General features: G+C 35.1%; 1 protein-coding gene across 3 annotated transcripts in view; it reads left to right on the top strand.

Moving 5' to 3' along the window:
* The window catches only part of LOC125075804 (protein furry), a 112,568-nt gene extending 92,831 nt beyond the window's left edge, over positions 1-19,737 (top strand). For all 3 annotated transcript variants that reach the window (XM_047687573.1, XM_047687574.1, XM_047687572.1), the window contains 23 exons: positions 1,397-1,492; positions 1,724-1,912; positions 2,067-2,233; positions 2,475-2,733; positions 3,166-3,288; positions 3,644-3,747; positions 4,034-4,246; positions 4,438-4,635; positions 4,797-4,976; positions 5,397-5,525; positions 6,198-6,329; positions 7,011-7,155; positions 7,792-7,949; positions 8,524-8,598; positions 10,197-10,370; positions 10,506-10,652; positions 11,066-11,213; positions 12,329-12,522; positions 15,457-15,711; positions 16,788-16,919; positions 18,645-18,775; positions 18,921-19,051; positions 19,157-19,737. In XM_047687573.1, coding sequence (XP_047543529.1) covers positions 1,397-1,492; positions 1,724-1,912; positions 2,067-2,233; positions 2,475-2,733; positions 3,166-3,288; positions 3,644-3,747; positions 4,034-4,246; positions 4,438-4,635; positions 4,797-4,976; positions 5,397-5,525; positions 6,198-6,329; positions 7,011-7,155; positions 7,792-7,949; positions 8,524-8,598; positions 10,197-10,370; positions 10,506-10,652; positions 11,066-11,213; positions 12,329-12,522; positions 15,457-15,711; positions 16,788-16,919; positions 18,645-18,775; positions 18,921-19,051; positions 19,157-19,266 — 3,590 coding nt within the window. In that variant the 3' untranslated portion in view covers positions 19,267-19,737. The remainder of the gene's footprint in view (positions 1-1,396; positions 1,493-1,723; positions 1,913-2,066; positions 2,234-2,474; positions 2,734-3,165; positions 3,289-3,643; positions 3,748-4,033; positions 4,247-4,437; positions 4,636-4,796; positions 4,977-5,396; positions 5,526-6,197; positions 6,330-7,010; positions 7,156-7,791; positions 7,950-8,523; positions 8,599-10,196; positions 10,371-10,505; positions 10,653-11,065; positions 11,214-12,328; positions 12,523-15,456; positions 15,712-16,787; positions 16,920-18,644; positions 18,776-18,920; positions 19,052-19,156) is intronic.
* The last annotated feature ends 3,449 nt before the right edge of the window (positions 19,738-23,186 follow it).

Below are 23,186 nucleotides of genomic sequence, written 5' to 3'. Positions count from 1 at the left end.
CTACGGCTTCAAAAATCGGCTTGAGACCATAACCGACAAAAATCGGCTAACGCTGTTAACATATAAGATTCACAAGTAATTAAAGAAAACGAGTCGGTTATTTTTATATTTCACAACAAGTATTACTTGAAACAACATCATATGTTAAGTCATATTTATTAAATAGGTAGTCCATCTGCTTGTATGAATACCTGGTTGCCTTGATGATTATTTCACTCTCAATGTGTCACACATTAATCCAACTATGCGAGGCAGCTTTGATATTACTAAGTAAAACTTAACGCTGTTGTTAGTCCCGACGTAAATACAGTATATTCACACAGAGCGCAGGTTCAAATTGATGTTCAAAAAGAGTAATTACTGAGTTTCTTGCCGGTTCTTCTCGGTAGAATCTACATTCCGAACCGGTGGTAGCTTAACTTTAAATATGTTGTTAAATGACGATTCAAAAGTACTCGTAAAGGCCTACTTGAATAAAGTATATTTTGATTTGATTGATAACTTTTGTCACGGCTGACTACGTGATCATGTGCTGATTTACGTATATTCCTTTGAATTAAGTAAGCAATAACATCGCACGATACCATTTTGTTGGTGCTTTTACAAAGGATTTAGTTTTGTAATTGTAAGAGAAAATGTATATTATAATATGTTAATTGTCTGATTCTCATTTGTTTTTATAAATTATATTTTTCCTTAGTACCAATTATTTTGTCCAATAAAAAGTTTTTGCGCGAGTTACTCCTTAAAATACATATAACAGGCGGGCTAGTCGTTTAAGTCAATTACTTCCAAAAATTAAAGAGAATATAATTCGCAACGCATACAGAGAAATTGAATAGAAATTGATGTTGATATATCTGTTTGCGACGACTATCTTCGAAACTGTTTGACCGATGAAGTTGAAACTTAGTTTAGTTGTTGTTGACACTCGCATAAAGTTTTCCGGCATAGTACCGTCCAAGTACAACAGGCGGCGCTGTCTTATCGAACACGTTATTACAATAAGATACTGCAAAAACGTATCAGCTATATGATAATAATTATAACATTTCCATAAAAAAATCCAAAAAAACTTATTATTTTTTGCTGCTTGAGTAAAAAATACGAGGTGCGGTCGAAACGTCAGCGGAATGGGATTCTTGGCGTAAACTCTTTTTGGAATTTGGAAACATATAAGTCGTTGACGACTAATTGTGTGCTATGGGATCGGCGAACCAACGATTCTAACCCGTATCTCTATGTATATATGTAGAAACTTCATTCTTTTGTTGTATTTTAAACCAACACACAATTAGGAACTATTAAATTTTAAAGATCTACCGTTAAACTTTGAAGTATTATAACATGCATTGTTACTATTATCATTTCTGTAAGAGGAACATATGTATGACAGAACCAGACGCAGTGTTCGACAACTTCCCTCAGTGCGCCCACTCGCCGCGCTCGCACGTGCGCTCACTGTCCTCCGACCCGCAGGTCACCCCCGAAGGTAAACTACTATAAGCCTCTACTTATTTTGTTGACATCGGTGAAATTGCACCAATTATATATTTTAGGTAAAGTTGATAATGTTGGAAGCGATCCATTAATCTTACAATATTTAACATATTAAGCAAAGAGAACTCTTCACTTCATCTTGTTTTGTTTTTTTTTGCATTGATATTCGTATTTTAATATATAAAAGGCATAATTGTATAACCAATACTTTTAACTAATACAGGTGAAACAGACAATTATCCCTCGCTGCCAGTTATAGTAACTGGCGAAGCGGAACAAGAACCCGAAGCGGAGCCAGAAGCGCCGCCAGCGGAGCTCCCTGTAGCTGACGTCATCAAGTCCATGGTTCATTACTTAGCGAGTAGACCGACGCACATGCCACTGTGGCAATATGAAGACATCACTGCTAAAGGTACATAAGAAAGCGTTCATCGAGCGTTTTAGTTGATTTACAAAAGAACCATTATTGACCGTCATTACTGATTTATAATGCATCGTTACCGTTTCAGAGCACTACTGATTGATCAACGCTACGTCTGTGTATAATCTGTATGTTTGTCGTTCAGTGTGGAGTCTCCGCAGTTGTCAGCAGATGGCGACGCTTCTTCGTCACGCACTTCGGATTTTTCGTGAGTCTCTGCCTCACGCACTAATATCGGAGCGCTGGGCGCAGACCGCTTTACAGCTGGGCCTGTCGTGCCCTTCCAGACACTACGCGGGGAGATCTTTACAGGTAACTTCATTATTCATTGTAATTTTATATCATGAAATAAAACTATAAAAAACCATATCGATCATTGGGTTTTTGTATTGAGTAATTGTCAGTAACAGCGCTAAGAAGCTTATCTTGTGCCTTAATTCAAATAATGTCTCCTAAGTCATTACATTGAGCCTGCCTTTTGCAATAGTTAATTATCAGCTACCATATGAATATTGCTTAACTAGAAACGAAATTACAAATAAAATTTTTACAGGTATTTCGTTTCATCGGCGTGGCCATGACAGGTCGGATGGTCTCCGACATTCTTTCCCGCTTAGTGGAAACTGTCGCTGAACAGGGCGAGGACATGCAGGGCTATGTGACTGAACTTCTCCTGACATTGGAAGCGGCCGTTGATTCGCTGGAGTCGAACTTCAGACCGCTAGACTACATGCGTGACATATTCAAGAGCACACCAAATTTGAACAACAAAGATGGCGGACCACAGCCAAACGGAAACGTATATGCTGCGGGTGAGCAAACAGAGAATACTTTAGTAGCAGTTATAACATATAAATGAGTAGCATTTTCTCATATAATAAAAATGAAACTTCTAAATGAGTATTACGAACTTAATTTTTAATTTGACATAGAAGTTTTACTTATAGATAATGATAAAAAAGCAAATATATAAATAATAATAAAAAAATATGGTCAGCTTGGACACAAAAAATTGCTGAACAAGTGTCTACTTTTAGTTTGAAACTGATTCCCGAAACAAACAGATTTCCTACTCTTTCTATCATCACGTAGCTTCAATGTCATTATCGTCAACTAGTAACTACTAGAAACATACATCAACGTAATTTCAGTGTCATTTCAACCTTCGATATTTGATTCAAAACCACGTATTTCATCTACGTGGTCAGAGTAATCGTATTTCTAACAAGACTGTCGCGTTTTAGGTAAGAGATCGCCGGGAGTGTGTGTCGGATGCGTCAGCAACCACACGCGCAGTACAAGCTACTCAGTGTCGTACTGCGTTCGCAAGAGCAACGCCCCGCCCTCCGCGGAGAAGCAACCGCACGGTAAAAGCGTTATATCATTAAATATATGTTAAATGTATATATTTAACTACCGCGTTCTTGTCATAGAACATGTAAATGTAAAGTCGAGTTTTAAGACCATCTTGAAATATAAGGAAGGTAATTTTTCCTTGCGCACACCCAAATTCATACGTGCGCGTACATAAAAAATATTTTCCGCAATATTTGCTCGACTTTTCGTTTTGACAATTTAATTTTAATATGATTTTGATATTCGCAACGTACGTAATTGGTGTACGATATAATTACAACGTGTTAGTAAATATAAATAAACTTAAGGCTTTGGAAATCAAGAGATTAATTATATTGTTACAATATGACCAATCTTAAATCGCAGAACCACGAACCCGACCCTGCGAATCGACAAAGGGCGTTTGCTCGAATTTATGTCGCTCGCGTTCTGCACAATCACTCAAACTGTTGGGCGACACCGCGACACAGGTTTGTTGATTGATCTTACTAATATTATTATTACGTTTAAAGGAACGCATTTCAATTTTACACAGTTTGAGTAGCTGTGATTCTCAATATATGAAAGAAAATAATAAGAGTAAAAATAATTATGTTTTTATGCAGGCTTCATTTTATTTTTCACAGTGTGTAACCGACAGAGCCTTTAAAAACTTCTGTCATTATGCTTAATTAAACCTGCCGTCGTCTAAAATTTGTTATTATATATAACTCACTATTTATTTTATACAATTAAGAATAAAAATACTTTCGTTAGGACGATAAGCTGACGATCCTCGCTACACTGTTCTGGGTCGGCGCTTCACTCCTGGAATCTGACTACGAGCATGAATTTCTACTTGGTGTGAGACTCCTCTCGAGGGTCATGGCTCGTCTACCGCTAGACCGGCCGGATGCTAGGGAGCGCCTGGATCGAACACAGGCCCACGGAACGCATGGACCATCATCGCTACACTCGCTGCTGCTAAAGGTTAGTTTTTGTTTTTAGGTAAATCAATCTTAGTTCAGATTCTAAAAGAAGCTGTTTAGTGTCGGTTTTAATGTTTTTTTTTTATCGAAATGCTTCATGTACTGTTCAATTTATTTACAAAATTAAATCATAAACATTTCGTTTTGTTAGATCAACTGTTTTTAATAATAGCTTATGTCTAATATCGCCAGGGTTGCACCCATCCGAACACGTACGAGCCGGTTGTTGGTGTCTTGGTGGATATGATCCCGCTCCTCGAGCTGCCGGTCATCGACCCCACGCAGTCTCTCGCCTTCCCCATGACCGTAGTGGCATTGTTGCCCTATATGTTATTGCACTATGAGGAAGCCAATGAACTCTGCGTACGCGCAGCTTGTCACATCGCACAGGTATGTCAATTGGAGAAATTATTTGTTCTAATACAAAAAAATATTCGAAAGTTGCTTTGTCGTTCAGTATAAATAATATGAAGTAAAATTACAAATATATAAATATGTATTCTTTCAAGTTACCGACAATATTAATTTTAGTATATTATCCATTTCATTAGTTTACAGCTGAAAAGAGTAAAAAGCTAGAGAACCTCGGCACGGTGATGACGCTGTACTCCCGGAGGACCTTCAGCAAAGAGAGCTTCCAGTGGACTAAGTGCGTCGTGAAATACCTGTGGGATACGTACTCGCACCTCTCGCTGCAGATGCTGGCCTTCCTTGTTGAAGTCCTGGAAAAAGTGAGCAATGATATTTATTATAATGTGACTTTATGCGGTATTTATATATATCTCGTAACATATATTGAGATACTTGTCCAAATTTTAAATTATAAACGGAAATAGCATTTACAGATAAATCCTTAAAATTATTTGTTTGAACATAATAATTTAAGTTTTAAAAGAAAACAAAAAAAATGTTATATATTATTTAATGGTTATTAAAATATGCCATCGAAGATTATTCTATAGATATTTTTGAATATTATATCTCAAAAATATGCAACGTATATATATATATATATAACTAAATAGCATATTCCGTCTATCATAATCATAAACAAAAATAATGATTAATATCTGTAGTCGTAGAAAATGTTTTCTTATTTTATATCAGTGTTAATTCCTAATAAGAACCAATGAAAATCGTGAATTTCCCAGGGTTCAGTGACTCTGCAGCTGCACGTGCTGTCGATCCTGCACTGCATGCTGTACTACGTGGAGCTGAACGCGCCGGCCGCTCAGCCGGTCAATGCGGACCTGTTGCGCGCTGTTGCGAAGTTTATCGACGTAAGTACATAACTACAAAGACACAGGAGTTTTTTTTTTGTATTCGAGAATGTCGATTTTGCCAAAAAATTGAAATTTATCTTAATCATTAAAAGTGCCCTCATTTATTGATCTTTTTTAATGAGAATACTGTCATTGAAATAAAACTAGTTTTTTAACTGTCCGTGTCAGTCTGCCCGTGACCACGAACACTGCAAAGTGCTCGAAACGTCGGGATGTTAAAATAAAATAATTAATATACGCGATTAAATCCGTTAAAAAACTAGTTTTATTTCAATGTGTAATAATCGCGAAAATCTAAGACAACATTATGAGAATACTGTCACATATTTGTATTTTATTATAATAAATAAATATTATGCGGTTGTCGAATTCCGTACAAAATACAAGTATGTAGAAGAAATTTGTTCTATTTGTTTTTTACTTGATAATTTAAGTCGACTCATTCTGGGAGTATATATGAATAACGACAAATTATTTATTTAATATTGTCATGATATCATTAAGTTTTATATTTTTTTTTTCAATATGTTTACGATTTTTATTTCTGTCTGTGTATAATATTCCATATGGCGATCTTGTCAGTAATTAAAACTATTGTTTCCGAAATAAAATAAAACAAATGTAATGAATAATCTTATTTCTTTTTCGTTACATAATCCTGACGCGCAGCAAGACGGTAATAACTATAAAGAAGCTATGAAGATCTTGAAACTGGTGGTGACCCGATGTTCCACGCTCGTTGTACCACCACACTGGGACCACGCCTCCTCTGTACTGGATACCGACTTACACGGCAAAAAGGTAGCTGGAGGTTTTTTTTATTATTTGTCGTATCAAATTTACCATACGTAACAACATAATATTTAAAAAAGGAGGAGATATACGTTTTTATGCATAATTTTAAAATTCGTTATTGCATGCGGTTTTCTATTAGCGCTGCGCTGGTACATTGTGCCGGATATGACCAAATCTTAAGTATATATATTTTACTTACTCTCCTTAAATTCCGTATCTGGCAACGTAAATGTATCCATACATAGTGTTGTTGAATAAAAAAATTTAAGTCATGTTTTTTAAAATTATCGAGAAATATGTAATATTAGCGTTTCAAATTAGTCAGTATATTCTTTTGAATATTTATTGTATTAACAACTATGTGCTGTATTCGTTAACATTAAAACAGATATTCGCTTATAGATATGCCTTTGTTATTTCCCGGAATTAATTGTCATGTACAAATGGATCGTCAGATTGTACTGAATACAATCACTGTACACTTTTATCTTGCATTAAAATAATATTATTCGATATTATATGATGTACGATTTTGAATAAAATTTTAATATTCGCCATTAATTAAAAAGTAATAAGTTCAAGTAATACGAGCCGTTTTGTCCAATTTGCCTTACTTGTGCGCTGGCAACATTATTGTATTTCATTTTGTTTCATATTTGTATAAAACAAATATTCGTTCGTTCACAGGAACTTCCGGGCCGTACAATGGATTTCACCTTCGACCTCTCCCAAACGCCAGTGATTGGTCGCAAATACTTACCGAAGAGTGGCAGTCATCCTGCCACTGGACCCAGCTCGCTCTCTAACGCCTCTAGCGTCACACCCGATAAAGGTATTATACATTTACTAAAACCAATTTCCATCGACATAGTCCATGAAATTTTACCTTAAAATAATTAGACACGTGCAGGTTTCCTCACGATGTTTTCCTTCACCGCCGAGCACGAGATTAATTATAAACACAAATTAAGCACATGAAAATTCAGTGGTGCCTGCCTGGGCATGAACCCGAAATCATCGGTTAAGATGCACGCGTTCTAACCACTGGGCCATCTCGGCTCAAGAGATGAGAGAGAGATTTGTAGGGTTAAGAATAATTAATTATCAATAAATCATCGGTATAATAGTATTTATACACTTCGTTAACATATTCTGTAAAACGAGTAACATTGAAAACAATGAAGATCCTAACAAATCACGTGACGAAATACTCATTAAAGTTATCAAGTATTATTATAATGGCAACGGGTTGTGATGTTAATAAACAGGTGCATTTTAATATTGTACATTATAAATATTTCAATTCCTACCGTTTAGTGGCCTTAATATTCTATCTCATTGAATTTTAACTTAAAATTATTTTATGAGTAGTAGTAGAACTTACAATTTTTGAAGTTAATTAAGTCTCTTATATAGAGGTCTATACTATCTTGTTTTAGGATTGTATTTATAATATATTTTGTGCTAGGTTCGTCAATGACAGGCTCCGCGTCCACCGTTGTGGGAGCTGAGACGAGCGGGGCGAATGCTACTCAACCTCATAGCGCGGCCTCGCCGCGTCGCTCTCTCTCGCTCTCTCCTGCAGACGCTCTCGCTTCCGGGTGGAAACGACCTTGGATGTCGCAGGTGAACTCCTCTTTCATATCTGAAACTTATCATCTGCAAACGTAAAGTATAAAAATATTTAGTTTGGGATCGGGGCAGTCGATTCTATTCTTGTACAAAATAAAATTTGGCAAACTCGTTTTCGTTCGCAAAGTTCTCCCTGGTGGGCTTATATTTTAATTATATAAATTAAATATTAATATTTGATCATAATATCATAAAGCTTTCAGAAGAATTTAAACATTTTAATACACAATAATTGAAATTTATATAAATGTAGTTTTACAAACGTAATAACTTAATTTACTTGGATACTTTCCCAATGCCATCTCACGTCCAAGCATAGCACGTACTCCAGGGCAGCTCTAAAAAACGCCATCTAGTCATAAGAACATTATGATCAAGTTTTCCCAGTTTACAGTGATTAACTAAATAACTACAAAACGCCCTGATTGTAGTTAAATGCTTTTTGGTGTAAGAAATAATAATTGTTGATATCAACGTGTTCAACTTTTCTACAGTTAGTGATAATAATTGACTTATACGTGTTCAAATTTTTTACTGTTCCTGATAATGTTTAATATTCGTCCCACAGAGTCGCGTCCGTGAATGTCTCGTGAATCTCCTGACCACGTGCGGCCAGAGGGTGGGCCTGCCGAAGAGTCCATCTGTAAGCAAACACCGCACTATGTATTTAATGTATAATATAAATTAATTTCCAATACATATGTTAGAAAAGAAACTTGTACAAAGCATGATGTGTGTACTTAGTTCTCGTGCGCCCGGCGATTATGTACTCAAGATGACGATGTTCAGAATATAATAAAATTAATATTTCTATCCTTGGCTGCGTATAGGACGATTTAATTACCACTTTATGTTCAAAGGTAACGCTGATACATACTGTTTTAAACATACGCTTACGCACGACACCACGCTATACTTGAGGTTCAGATATATAACAGAGATCTCATTCTTATATCACCCCGAACGGCCCAAAACCTGAACTCTGGGAGACGGCGTGCCATAGCTTTACACTTCTCATTATAACGTGCTGTCTTTCGTCATAGCATACTACGTACTGGGTGTTCACTGACTGCCTCTTAACTACGACATATTAAATTACACTGTTGTGCTATTTTTCTATTTAAAAGTAAATTTAGGTAATTTTTTTGAGCTGGTTACTTCGTTGCTATCTAAATTGTTAAGCTTAGAAAAGTTCTTAAGAGTTAAGAGTTCTTAATATCAACATAGCCATAATACTGTTTATAGACCTCAAATGCTTCAAAATTATTTGGTATGTTTTAGATATATTCTCTCATATTAGGCATTATTAGTAATGCAGATATTTTCATCGTTAATTATCGACATTGGTTATAAAATATAATTTGGATAGCCTCGGTCACACACCCAGTACGCGAGCCGCTACATGTACATGTACAAATGTGTGTTTTTGAAATGTTTGTCATGAAATATTCTTTGCTATAGTTGCTTTAGTATTATCCAACCACGGCATTGCTATACCCTTTAGGTATTCAAAGACTTTGTAAGTATAGTGTTGTTATCCAAATTTCAGGTACAATCCTTCTCCCGACATATACGAGCTAATTATTTTTACTATTATCGAATACTTCGTTCGTTATTTAAGCAATAAATAATATCGACAGTAAAAATGCACTGTGCACTAAAATATACACGTCTTTAAAATGCTTCAAGATGCACAGATAATAAGAAAGCTTCGATTTAAACACATATTAAAAAACTCGATTAAATATTGCAGAATAAACAATAGTTTTTCAAAAAGATTAATTCGTTGATACCCACTGTAATTTTTTTATTTTTTTTTATATCAATCGTCATATTATCTCTCTTGTACAATTTTAATCTCCGATATATATTTTTAGATATATTTTTTTGTATTTTTCCGTATCCCAATGTAGTTTTCATTGAAAAAAAACAGTTCGTAGTGTTGCTTACCGGGTTTGTTTCGCACAAAAATACGGTGTCACATCACTACTTAGGCTTAACAACATGTTTATCGACGGATTAGTTCAAATGAATCATTGTGTGTTTGTGTTTTTAACATATAATTTTAGATTTTCTGTAAAAACATAATGTAAAATAATAATTCAGTTATGAATAAGGTGGGTTCGACTTTCGTAATCTCGCCATTCCAATTTTTGATACACAGCGTCATGTAACATATAAGCGATCTCGCCCAATTTTCGTCGGTTTTTTATAAAAGTTTTTATTTATAAATGTTGCCAGGTGATCTTCAGTCAAAGTTCGGAGTTGTTAGAGCGAGAGTCCTCTATGGCATCTTCCCTGGAGGAGGTGTCAGGTACGCCAGGAAACGAGCCGTCTGGCGGCGCTCCGCCGACGGATCATTTCGGAGTCTTCAAAGACTTCGACTTTTTAGAGTACGAGAGTGAGAGTATCGAGGTCAGTATTTATAGTTATTAAAACAATTCCTAAGCTTTCATTATAAATTTAAGTTAGTTTGACTTGATACTAAATACGGTTTTTTTTATACATTTTGTGCCTACGTGTATATCATAATGTTATATTTTCAATCAGGGTGAGAGCTCCGATAACTTCAACTGGGGCGTCCGTCGTCGTCTCTTAAGCGAGGAACGCGAAGAGGGCGGAGCTCCCGAGCGCAGTCCTCCGCCCCACCGCAGCAAGCCCCACGAGCACAATGATCACCAGCATCACACGAAAACTGTAAGTAATCCCTAAGATCACTTAAATAACTTGTATATTATTCTTCCAGGAAGTTCACTCAAAGAATACAATATCAATAATGTCCTAACGTATTTGCTCACAAACCATTTAAACAGTCTGTCTTATCTAAACAATATATTTCATAAACCTAATAAATTTTACAAACTAAAACAATACTGTTTTATAATATAAAAAAATGCATATACGTTAAAGTTTTAAACAAAATGAGCATAAAACGAAAGCCCCTTCCCATCTTCGAAGTCCCTGAATTCCAAAAATAATTTCTTAGTGAGCGTCTACGTCGAGAAAGTAGTACTATGCTAATTTCAAGTCGATCGGATCTGTAGTTTCGGAGATCTCGTAATGAGTCAGTCACTGATATATTACATAGATATTTTATTATTTGAATGCAGGGTCAAGAGGACTCCTCGGATGAGGAAGGTGGATGGGAAGAAGGAGGACGAGGAGAAGGTGGGGATGGCGACGCTGGATCTGCGCATGAGCTTGCGTTACGTGCGCGCGCACACTCGCTCTCCAGCGCCTCCAGCGGCGAACCTGATGGTGAGATATGTGATGAAAATCATAGCTTCTAATAACACATGTATATTAAATAAATACATACATGTACAGATGTAGTGAATAATCCTTTCCTATCGGCAAAACTCGGAACAACGATAACACCCGAATGGCGCTGATGTGTCTATGAATTACTGTATTATTAAATTACGTGTAGGTATCAAATAAATCGCATACTTTATTTATCAATGTCAAATGTCAAACTGCCCGTTTGACGTATATTACAATGAGATGTTAAAACCACCACGATTCTATAATATAAAGAATTCGTTAGGTAAACAAAAATATAACTAGTTACCGAGGACGTTTTATTTCAATAAAACGCACTGATAAAAACCAAATTCCGGTTGAGATGATCTAATGATTCTATAAGGATTGGAACCCCAAAAGTCTAACTATAAGTCAAAACTACAGTAGGATTTTGCAGATCTTTTTATAACAATAATTTTTTGTAATTAATTAAAAATACTATGACATAACAAAAAAGACACCTCAACATAAAACAAAAAATACCAGCAGAGAAATTAATATAAATAAATATGATTTGTTAATGTGGATGGAATAAAATCAATGTTTATTATTTACAAAAATGACAGACAAGAGTAAAATGTAAAAAGTATATCAAAATATAGGTGGCCTGCATTAGTACACGAATCCATGAAGTTTATCACAAAATCTAACATAAATATCAACAAAATATTTCTGTGGTATTAACTACTCTATATAGATACTTCCTCTTGCAATGCGACCGTTCCCTACGTTGTCTCGATGGGTACTGAGTGCGAGTGAAGTAGTAAGACAAAAACGAACATTTCCGAGAAAATACGAAAGGAAAGGATTATTCACTACATCTATATATACATGTGACTTGTGAAAATAAAATTTTAGTTGAGTAAGGAATTGCTAATATTCCGAACAGTCTTCGTAGTGTCTATAGATGATGGCTGACTTTCCATCAGTTATTTTAGCTCCTCTGTACATTTTTTATTATTAATGTGTAGTATTTTATTTGGTGTTAGTGCCACGAGATATTCGACGAATATACGATACATTTATATGTATAATCGAATTCATAAATTATCTGGTATCTCGTAAACCAGGTGAACGTGGTGACGTGACTCCGGTGCCGAGTGCGGTAGGTGGCGCAGTGGTAGCGACACCTGGTGGTCTGGTGGCGACGGGTGGCAGTACGGTGGTACGCGACGCATGGCGCAGCTCGGTGGCGGCGCTGCTACGGCACGCAGCACACTTGCCCCCCATGGCCCTCGTGCACAGACTGCATACAGTACTCAAGGTACTTTGACTTTAATTTTATTTTTTATGAAACATATCGTAAATTTCAACCTAACAAATTTATATTTTATTGTTTCTTCTATACAGGTGATGATGCTATTTGATATAAATCTTAAAAGATGACCTTAAAATTAAATTATATTATAAATTTAGTAAGGAATACTCGATTTCTTAAATCAACGATAAGCCAACTTGTGATATGGTGAAATGGTACCACTGGTATATCCCGGGCTCACGCTCGGGCAAGCATCATGATTTTTCAGTTGCTCAATTCTTATGGATAATATTGGTCTCGTGTGTCGACTTGCATGTATTAAAGAAAAATATTCTACATTTGTATTGTTGTGTTTATGCTCGAAACAGCTTAGTAGAATAAGTTTTAAGCCATCTCAAAAAAAAAACAGAAAGCCCATCATCGATGATTTTTTCCCAACGTTTTTATGGTATCCGCTATATCAATGTGCTTGGAAATTATAAGCTATAATTTTCTTTTTACAATATTTACGTTTAAGTAGCAACATAACTTCCCAAAACTGCAATATACAAAAACTTTTAAGTAATTTATATTTTTTAAATGTTTATATAATGTATATGAGAATATATTTACCGCGAGAAAATTAAAGTTTTAAATACATACTAGAAGTATTCTATAAACATTATACTAATACGTATTAAGTCCGGTCGTACGGTACACGTAGTTACAATAAATCCGGCATCATGTTGTCTGCCATCTAAACCGATTATTAGATATTAACAACACAAAAGGTTTTATTAACATTTATTTAATGTGTGGAAGCGAACAGCTCGACCTTTGTACACGAAACTTAGAATTAAGTACATATTTCAGATAGAGCTTTTATTACAATTATTTAAGGATATTTTTTTTGCATATAAGGCGGAACAATATTATATAAAGGAAGTGTTATATATTCAATATACAGGCTAGGAAGTCAAACTTCTCCGCAATCGATCGAGTCGAAAAGTAAAATTTCGAGATCGGATTTTCTGTAAATGTAACGTTCACAACGTTAATATATAATTTACAAAACGAAACTTTGTGGCGACATTAAAGTTTTATATTTAATTTTTTATCATTGAAAAGTGTATCTCATTTTATTCTTTATAAGTTATCGATATCAAAGCCGTATCGTTCGCACAAAATAGAATAGTGCCATCCCACCTCAACCCGTGGGTGTCGTATGAGCCCGACAAAGGGAAATTTTGTTCTGCTTATCAATCAATACTACAGCGCATTTACAGCGACCAATCCAAAGCTGCGCGCAAGAGTCGGGGGATCCCTATTCTATGAATTGCATCACGGCAACTATATGAATAAAAGCAAGCGAATAATAATACCGATAAGAATTCAATCATAAACGTTTTGATAAAACATTTGAAATCCAGAAATTGTAGGAATTTGAAGATTGCACATTCTCAGAACGTAATTTCTATTTAGTAACTTGACATTTTCTTTTAATTGACTATATTTGACATAACCTTTTGCGACTTAAGTCTTAAAAACTATTTATCAGGAGATAAAAACCCGGCTTCGCTCGAGTAAAATAAATAAAACTATACAATTACGGTTTTTCCTTTAATTTGCATATAACATTTAAATTTTTCATAAATGTAGATCTATTGAAAAGAAAAAAAAAATATTGTGGATAAGTTACCATGGAGTTTACCGTACCGCTGTACGAAATTATTAATTGGGTACTCACTTTCTGAACGCACCCGTAAACTTCAAACATGGCCGCCCGTTGAACAGATGTCATCGAATTATATAGATTTATAATGAAAATATACGATTATTTCGAATTTGGCGGATATATGTTGTCGAAATATATAATGTTAAAAAACATTATTTTTTAACGATCTATAATTGTACATAGGTGTCGATCGTAGACCTGCTCGAATTAATTAATATAGATAATTAGATAAGTCTGAATATAAAGGTAAATCTATACTTGAAGGTATACTTATCTAAAGACTTGAATTTGTTTGCTTGTATGTTTGTTTGCATTATTCCTGCGTGCTATAGGTATTAATTAAATTGTCATATCGTTTTCTTTATTAATGAATAGTACCCGTCGGAAGGTCCTGTACTTCTTATTACATTTTAGTCTTAGTTTATTTACGTAGTTGTAAAACTGTTTAAAACTAGTAGTATAAATTATTGTTTTCGCATATGTAAAGTTCAAATAAATTATTTACACAACACTGAAATAAAATACCAATATCCTTAGTCAATTATGTCAATGTGTTAAACAGAAATATTAATCATGAAATTGATTAATTTTCATGACATATCCGGCATTATGTAAAAAATAAACAATAGCTTCTACGTACGTACTTACATTCTGTTATTTTCTCAGCAACCGCAGTACTTTCTATTCACATGTTAAATAATATTTGGTATTGGAATAAAAAAATATAGAATTAATCACGCGGCTCGCCACCCTCCTCCCGCACGGCCCCCTTATTCCTTTACCAAATATGGTTACAATTGTGATGAAATATTACATAATACTGTTTTAATAATAATATTGCTATCATAACACGGTCCCTGCAATTTCAAACGGTGGAGGATCTTAATTAATCAGAGTTTGGACTTGAGAGTAAATATAATAAAAATAAATGTCGATTATTAATGGCATTTTTTTCATTAATGGCATCTTGGTATAGTTGAATGTTTTAAGGATAGTCGAAGGATCCTCAACACTGCCGCTATAAATAAATGTTATTAGTCTTACGAGCGTATAGCTAATACGAACATGGCATTAATTACTACGCTATACTAGATATAAATAAGACATTATGTAAGCGAGGAATGTTTGCGAGCACTCAAATATTCTTCACAATTATAAGTGCGCCTATGTATGAAATGTATGCCTTGGATTTGTATTTTGTTTGCTAAAAAGTTTTATTTTCTTAGGAAGTAACATCGAAGACCATCTCGGTTTGCGGCGAGGGTGCTCTACTGTCTGGTTCTGGTGGGTCCGGCGGCTCAGGAGGCTCAGGTGACCTCGCCGCAGTTCTGGAACGACTCAGCTCAGAAGAGCCCCCCTTACTCTGGGTGGGGCCTCTGGCTGCAGACTGCGCCCGAGTACGCGACGCGGTGCGATACGCGGCTCTTGAGATTAATGAACATCTTGAAACGTACTTCGACAGGCGAGAACACGCTTTGGAGGTGCGTCTAATGAACACGGTTGTTATCATTTGCTATCTTCATAGCACAACGTATGATCATTTGTATTTTTAATTATTGATAGATTAATGTTTTCTTATGAACGCCTATAGAAGTCAAGCAAAAGCTTTTGTGTCCAATGTACTATCCCTGAAAGTAAAGTAATATATTTATTTAAAGTGTAAAAAAAAATTGATTTAATATGTTCCACAATATTTGCTTCCATTTTGTATAATACGTCGACGCACAGGAGCGAGTAGCGACGGGACGTGGGCGGCCTTTAGGTTATGAATAATACTTTGCTAGAACCCTTTACCAAGCAGCTTTGCTAAAAAAACATTCACGAACGTTAATTTAAAAAATAAAAACGACGTACCCATTGAAATCTTAGAGATATCAGACGCATGGATGTCTGTCTCGTTTGTGTTCTTCGTATTTATAATGTAATCGATATAACATATAAGCCACACCCTTCTGATATATGATAGAAAAACTAGCCATCTTGTTGTTAAGTTTTAATTTTTTATGGATAAAAAATTTATATTTCTGTAAAACTGCCAGAGCTATTTTGTTTTTAAGATATTTCTCAGAAATATAATTGTCGTCTTGTTGAGGGATAACAGGATTTAAAACAAGAACTATTACCAATTTAACATAAATTATTTATATCTTCAAATTTGATAAATAATGGCGCTGTTAGTATTCACTAATATGTATAGTTAGTATGCTCATATGTAAATCTGTTCTTGACGTGTCCTTATTCCTAATTTATGTTTTAACGATATCGTCCCTAAACTGTTTTATGCTCCTCGCAACGATGTAATCACTTGAAGTACTCATTCAAGTAAATTCGTCTGTTTCTTTAATAATAAAAAATTGCAGTTAGAATATGTATCACAACGGCGTCGAGTGGTTAGTTGTTAAAAAGTAATTATCAGTCTTCAGGTTTTAAATGATTTTTTAAGGCACATGTCTCATTTAAAAATGCCGCTAACGATATGTGTTAGACCACATTTAAAATATCTAAAACACTCTCTATTTTGTGTGTAGTTACATAAATATATAATCTTTTCCAACAGACTCTTGAGCTGTCTCGGAATGCCGAAGAAACAGGAAGATGCTTGTATAAATTGATCTTCCAACTGCTGCTGCTGCTGGAAACCAATAACAAGATGGTGGTAGCGGTCTACCACGCAGCCCTCGACAACCGGGTAAGATCGACTGGCTAATCTTCTAATTTATAATCTACGAATTGTCATCTAAATTAAACTATACTTGATGGCTTTGAGCAAGCATTTTACGTCAGCGAAGGTACCACCAACTCACAGTTGTTCTACCGCAAAACAGAAGTACTCGTTTAGTTCAGTTGTTGTTCAGAATAAGGGGTGCGGAGCCAGTGCAATTACATACACTAAGATCGGAAAATCTTAGTTACCTTGGTTGATGTTGCGCTGGCAAGATAAGTAAGGAATGGTTTATTTCTTCCAAGTCCAATGGATAGTATGACCTTGACCAGACCTAAGAAATTCAATAAAAAAAGCGAATGAAAAATGTATGTGTAACGTTTAGAAATAACAGGATATCTGTATTTTAATAATTCAAAATTTTCACTTTAAAAAATTTCTTAGTCCCGAATCCCCATTTTTTTTACACAATTAAATATTAATATCTATAAATACTGTATATTACAAATGAAAAATTACGTAAGAAACCAATTTTCCTAGTTGAGTGTTTGCTTAGGAAGTTCGTTATTAGTACAGGTAATTTACTAAAACAAAGGACTCGTATTACGCAACATCAATTTCGACGACTAGGGAGGCTAGCGGAACTGGTACGAGTCGGGCCCGACCTTGTGAATGTCACAAGTTCACGTATTAAAAGCCCTTGTATGATGCAACATTCGCCCTCCTCGTGCATCTCCACCGGGCGGAGTATCGATTACAAGCTTGCACAGGCGTGTTGCAGTCGTGTTGCAGGCGGGAGAGTATTACAGGGTGCACGTGTAACCCCCTCCCGCCACCCCGCGCCCACGGCTCGGCCCGGGTCGCCTCCGTACCCTGTAATATAATATCGCAACGACGAGTTTAATTATTCAACATACGTAACATGCCTGATTCCGGGTATTGTTAGCGACTGGTATTCATCCTTTATGTAATGTTGCGTAAGCTGTTTTGTACATATTTATAAATGTTATAAAAATTTAATCAAACTTTATGTATGCTAAAGTATTATTATGCAATTAAAATATCCCGATTTTGTATGGATTGTGTAAAATGTTAAGAAAAAATATTACAATAGTAATGAGCCGGTTTGACACCAAAATATTAAACATAATTATTATTATCCATAAATTGACCAAAATGGTCACTTTTTTTTAAATGATGTTTGATCCGATGTTAGTTTTTATACGAATATTTGTAAATAATATATTGCGCAATTCCACTTCGTTTCCACGGAATTCATATCACATATCGTTTGAAATTATTTCCATTGTTGTGTGATTTATTTAAAAAATGTAACAATTAAAAAAAACCTAAACTTAATACGGCTGGTCTGGAATACTTTTATATGGTAGGCAAGTAAACATTATCGAAAGGGTCGTCACTACTCTAGTGGATGGTAAACAGTATCGTCAGGGTTGCTGTAACTATTTTAGTAAATAACTAGTGTTTGGTAAATAGTATTACAAACAGTAATAATACATAAGGATGCTAATGCTTCTCCTCAAAGGGAGAGGAGGCCTTTATCCCAGCAGTGGGACATTTACGGGCTGCTAATGCTAAAATGCTAATGCTATTCTAGAGGTGGCCAACAGCTTCGTAAGGGTGGCGAAACTAATTGAGATGGTAATAAACATCTTTACAAAGGCGTTACCACATTAATGTTTGTTTCGTGTTTCTATCAAGGAAAGGTCGTTCATTAAAAAAAAATTACAGGGTGTAGAAATGAGCGCGGCGGTAATGTCGGTGCGAGTGGCGCTGACTGCACACGCGGGCGACTCTTGGGGTGAACATTCGCCCGCGCCGCACGACGATGCGCGTCTGCTCCACCTCATACAACGACAGAGGTAATCACTTACTAAAGATGACTACGCAAAGTACGACTACGAAATATAAAGCTAAATTTTTGATCTAAATAATCCGCTTTAATTAGCAAAGTGATAAAGAAATCATAATTTTTTTTGTCTAATATATCTTATGTGATATGTGAAGATGGGGAGCTGCACTAGCATTGGTTCGCGAACGCAACGCTGAACGGATTCTGGAACGCGGAGAGCTTCCCGAAGATGACGTAACGAGCTTGCTACATGTTTACTGTAAAGGACTTTCGCAAGCACATCCCGGTACGTACAACATAAACCTTAATTCACCGCAGGGCCAGTGTAAATATAAAGAGCTCACACACGTTGTATTACTTTATTGTAATTTTTATGTATATTTTTATTTAGATATGGTGGCAATCACTCGGCCGGTGAACGAACTATCCCAGAACCTGTCCTTCATGATGGAGAGCCTGTACAAGGTGTCAGTATCCCTACAGCGACAAGAGTTCGGCTGATGCCGCGCCCCCCGCTCGCGCCACCCAGCTCTCTTTAGCTGCTTTAACATCGACATATAAACGATGGCGCACATGTGCGCAACCAACGCATACACTAGACTGCATCTACGATAATAGTACTTCATACATACTCATCCAAATATACTCAGATCAAATAACGCGCACTAAATGACCCCTACTCTTAGCGACCTAGAATTGATATAAATTATTAACTATCATTCCCGGTATTACATTTTAAAACTATTTTATGCATTAAGTTATTAACAAACAAACATCACACTACGTTCGACGAATTCGGTAAATGATATGTTGCCGTGTGTACTAGTTGCATCTACTTCACCAGCTGAAACATCAAAACAGAATTATCGGACGATATACCTACGTCGCGTATCACAGCTTTGTGCTCAGGCACACACAGACACCCAGCTTTGTTATAATCAATACGTAACATCATTTCGAAGTTATCCTTCCGTTAATATTAATCCGTATACTTTGTGTACACATTCTTGAATCGAGTTTTCATTGTTCAGAACCAAAGTACATTTACAAAAGTACCAAAACCAGAACGTTCCAGAAAGCCGTAGAAATTTTCAACAAAAAGATATATTATAATTGATACACGCTGAAGCCGAGCACCTAATGTTACATCACTGTATAAATTATATTGTTGGTTCCCAAATAAGAGCCGTGCTTCTGACGAAACGAAGTGAGATCGGAGCTTCAAATTTAATAAACCAAAAATATCAATCTCAAGTATTATGTAATTTATCTTATGTCGTTAGTATATACTATATATCAAGAAAAAAAAATATTTTGCCTTAAATGTGTTTTCAATATATTTCGTCTTTAAGGTACATGAAGTTATATTTTTGTGGAGTTCGTTTTACGCTTATATAAGTGTATGAAAATTATATTCTAAGATAAATATCGGTGTCTATATACAAGTTATAAAAATCTGTGTTTTAATTGTATATTCAAAGAGAAATATCAATACGCCGGTCGCCTTCCGCTTCCTGCGCTCCGTCAGTGAACGTTGTAAGTTAAGATATGTAGCAATCAAATACATGACAAAGCCACGAGGAACTCTCCCTCGAGTTTGAATATTATGTTTCAAGTAGTTTATATTTAATTATACAAGTCAATTCAGCTCTCAAACACGATCTTATATTGAAATAAGAGTTTATGGATCGAATTAATATTGTTTCCTCATTCGTATGAAGTGAATACCGCGCTCTTATTATAGTGACCGACGCTCTGTCGACAGAATTACATACTTAAGAGCTCTCGACATTGACGTAACTCGCTGAACGTGATTTGTAAAGTTCAATTAGACCGAAATTCTTATCTTCTTTGAATGGATTAAATATGTTTTGTTTTAATCGTTTTATCGTCAGTATTGTTTCTTTTTACTCGTTACCATTTTGTCTTTTTTACTAATCCTTTACGAATGTGTATCTATTATTTTATTTTTAGTTTTCTAAAGAAGTTAAATATTCTTCATATCATATGAATTTAACGTTTTTTGAGAGCCGTGACCGCTGCGGCGCACGGCGCACGGTGTAGCGAATTTAGTAAATAAATAATTATTGTTAGGTGAATTATTGTACTAACGGTACATATTATTGTAATTAACACTCATTTAGTTTTCATATTACTGATCTCAGCTAGGATATTGTAATAACACGCGATGTCGCACAATACACATTTCGGCAAACGAAACCAACAAAATAAATAAAACTAGCGAAATCTATGAGTACCTATATTACTTCCCCTGGCGTGTAATGAAAGCATCGGTCTGCGTGCTGACTACTGCCCGCTAGTTGTCCTACCGAAAGGCAGAAGAACAGCGAGTGTTCGCTGTCGACGTTGTGGCGAATGCCTTCGATCACATTACATGCGTTATTTAGTAATCTTAAAGGTAATAGACTAATTTGTTATGTTAAAAAATCGAGATATCGCGTGTACGCAACCAAATACTTGATTTTTTTTTCTAGTGCTTATTTTGTTGTCTACATTCGCACATATCAGTATCAGCCAATTTTTATCTCTTCGAAACTCGTACGAACGAACACACGAAACAACAAATTACCATTGCAGTAATAAACGCCTCCAGGAATGTAATGTTACATTGTCACTTACGAGTTACCTTGTGTTCTTTTCATATGACCTGTGTCTACTAACGAAGCAATCAGCTATCGACATTTTAATTAGACTGCCATTGTTACTGTAACTGAGATGTAGGTTCGATTTTCCGGTAGTTCATTTTAAAATTCCATGTCTATTGTCGTTTCAATTCGGTCGACAATTTTGTTAGGTACCTATTGTATTGTTCGCTTGAAAATCGAATCTATCTCGGCCTTGTTCCGCGCTAGAGATGTCGATGTACGAGAGGACGCTGCGCTGCGATTTCGCCATCATTTTACTTTAACAAAACTCGTCCCTCATGTCACTCGGCTATCCTTAGTGCGTTCCTTTGTCTTTGAGCAAAATGTACCAAATGATGCATAATTTCTTTTTTAATTGCTATATTTACTCAACGCTTTTCTTGTGATAAACTTTTTCATTTTAGTTTTTTTTTTTTGTAACTAATTAGGGTATTTATTATTAGCTTAATTTTATCGTCTCTTCCCGTTCGCGCCACACGCGTGTTAGTAACGATGTCAAATAATAAAGTTTATAACCAGTTGTACATGTATTTTGAATTAATAAATGAATTAATATCTCATCTGACTTTTATTGTCCACTATGTGAGCATTCGCCATCGTCATTATTAAGTACTTCACATAAGCTTAACGCCAAATAAAGACTGAGACGTAATCGTTTAACAAACTTATAAATATTTGTATCGACTCAAATATAAAATGCTTTTATTGATATTTGAAATTATCTTCGAACTATATAAATCAATTCCTACCAAAAGTCCATTACAATATATTTCGATTTTATTATTGAACATTATTGTGGGAATTGTAAATGGTTAATAATAATTTATTTAAATGTATAACGAAGTAAAACCTCTCAATCTTAATGTGTAGTTGCAAAGACTCATCGATACAATGCGATTCATCCAAGTGTTTAACTAAAGCAGTGCGTATTAGAAAGCATTTCATAAATCACCATTTTGTTGACGCATCGCTATATATCGCCTGTAATGTCAATAGGGTTGCCTTTAACGAAACCTTAAAGTTGCTAGATTATAATTTAAATTTTACCATTTAATGTATAAAACGACTAAAATGCATTATTAAAACAAATATTCAGTAGATAGATCGAATATATAAGAGGTTTGTTTATCTGAAGTGAAATTTTATATTTGACATGATTCTAGATAACTTTGTCTTAATGTTGCCGAATAATAAACTGGTAATCATAAGATTTATACGGAATATCGTTTAGTTTTTCTGTGGTGTAAGCCTACGATTTAATTTTATTGGAGGCTATTTGAATCCATACAATAAATAAATCAGTACACGATGTTTGAAGACAAAAGATATCATTATCTTTTGTCTTCAAACATCGTGTACTGACATGTACATTACAGATAAGTAACTTATTTCCGTTTTCTAAATTTTTTTTGTTAAATTGTAACAATTTAGCAAATTGCAATCAAGAATCATTTTTAATTTTCTGCACATCTACGGCTGGAGCTCTTCAATATGAGACCGCAACCGATTTTTTTATGCCTGCCATAATTACTGGGACTAATATCGAAGTGAATCGAATCGAAAGTCGATATAAGTAGTTAAGTGTAATCGTATCGTTTATTTATATAAAGATATATTTATCATAAACTCCTAGTATTGCACAATAAAGCCGAGCTAGTAGCAAATCGCATAAAATACGTAAATCTAAGGTTTGTTTATCTTTATTCCTACTTCATTAGTAATAGGATATATGTACAATTCATGAACATCTATAAT

Source organism: Vanessa atalanta, chromosome Z (assembly GCF_905147765.1).
Source record: "Vanessa atalanta chromosome Z, ilVanAtal1.2, whole genome shotgun sequence".
In the NCBI taxonomy this organism is placed as follows: Eukaryota; Metazoa; Arthropoda; class Insecta; order Lepidoptera; family Nymphalidae; genus Vanessa; species Vanessa atalanta.
This window is presented reverse-complemented; position numbering and strand designations above follow the sequence as displayed.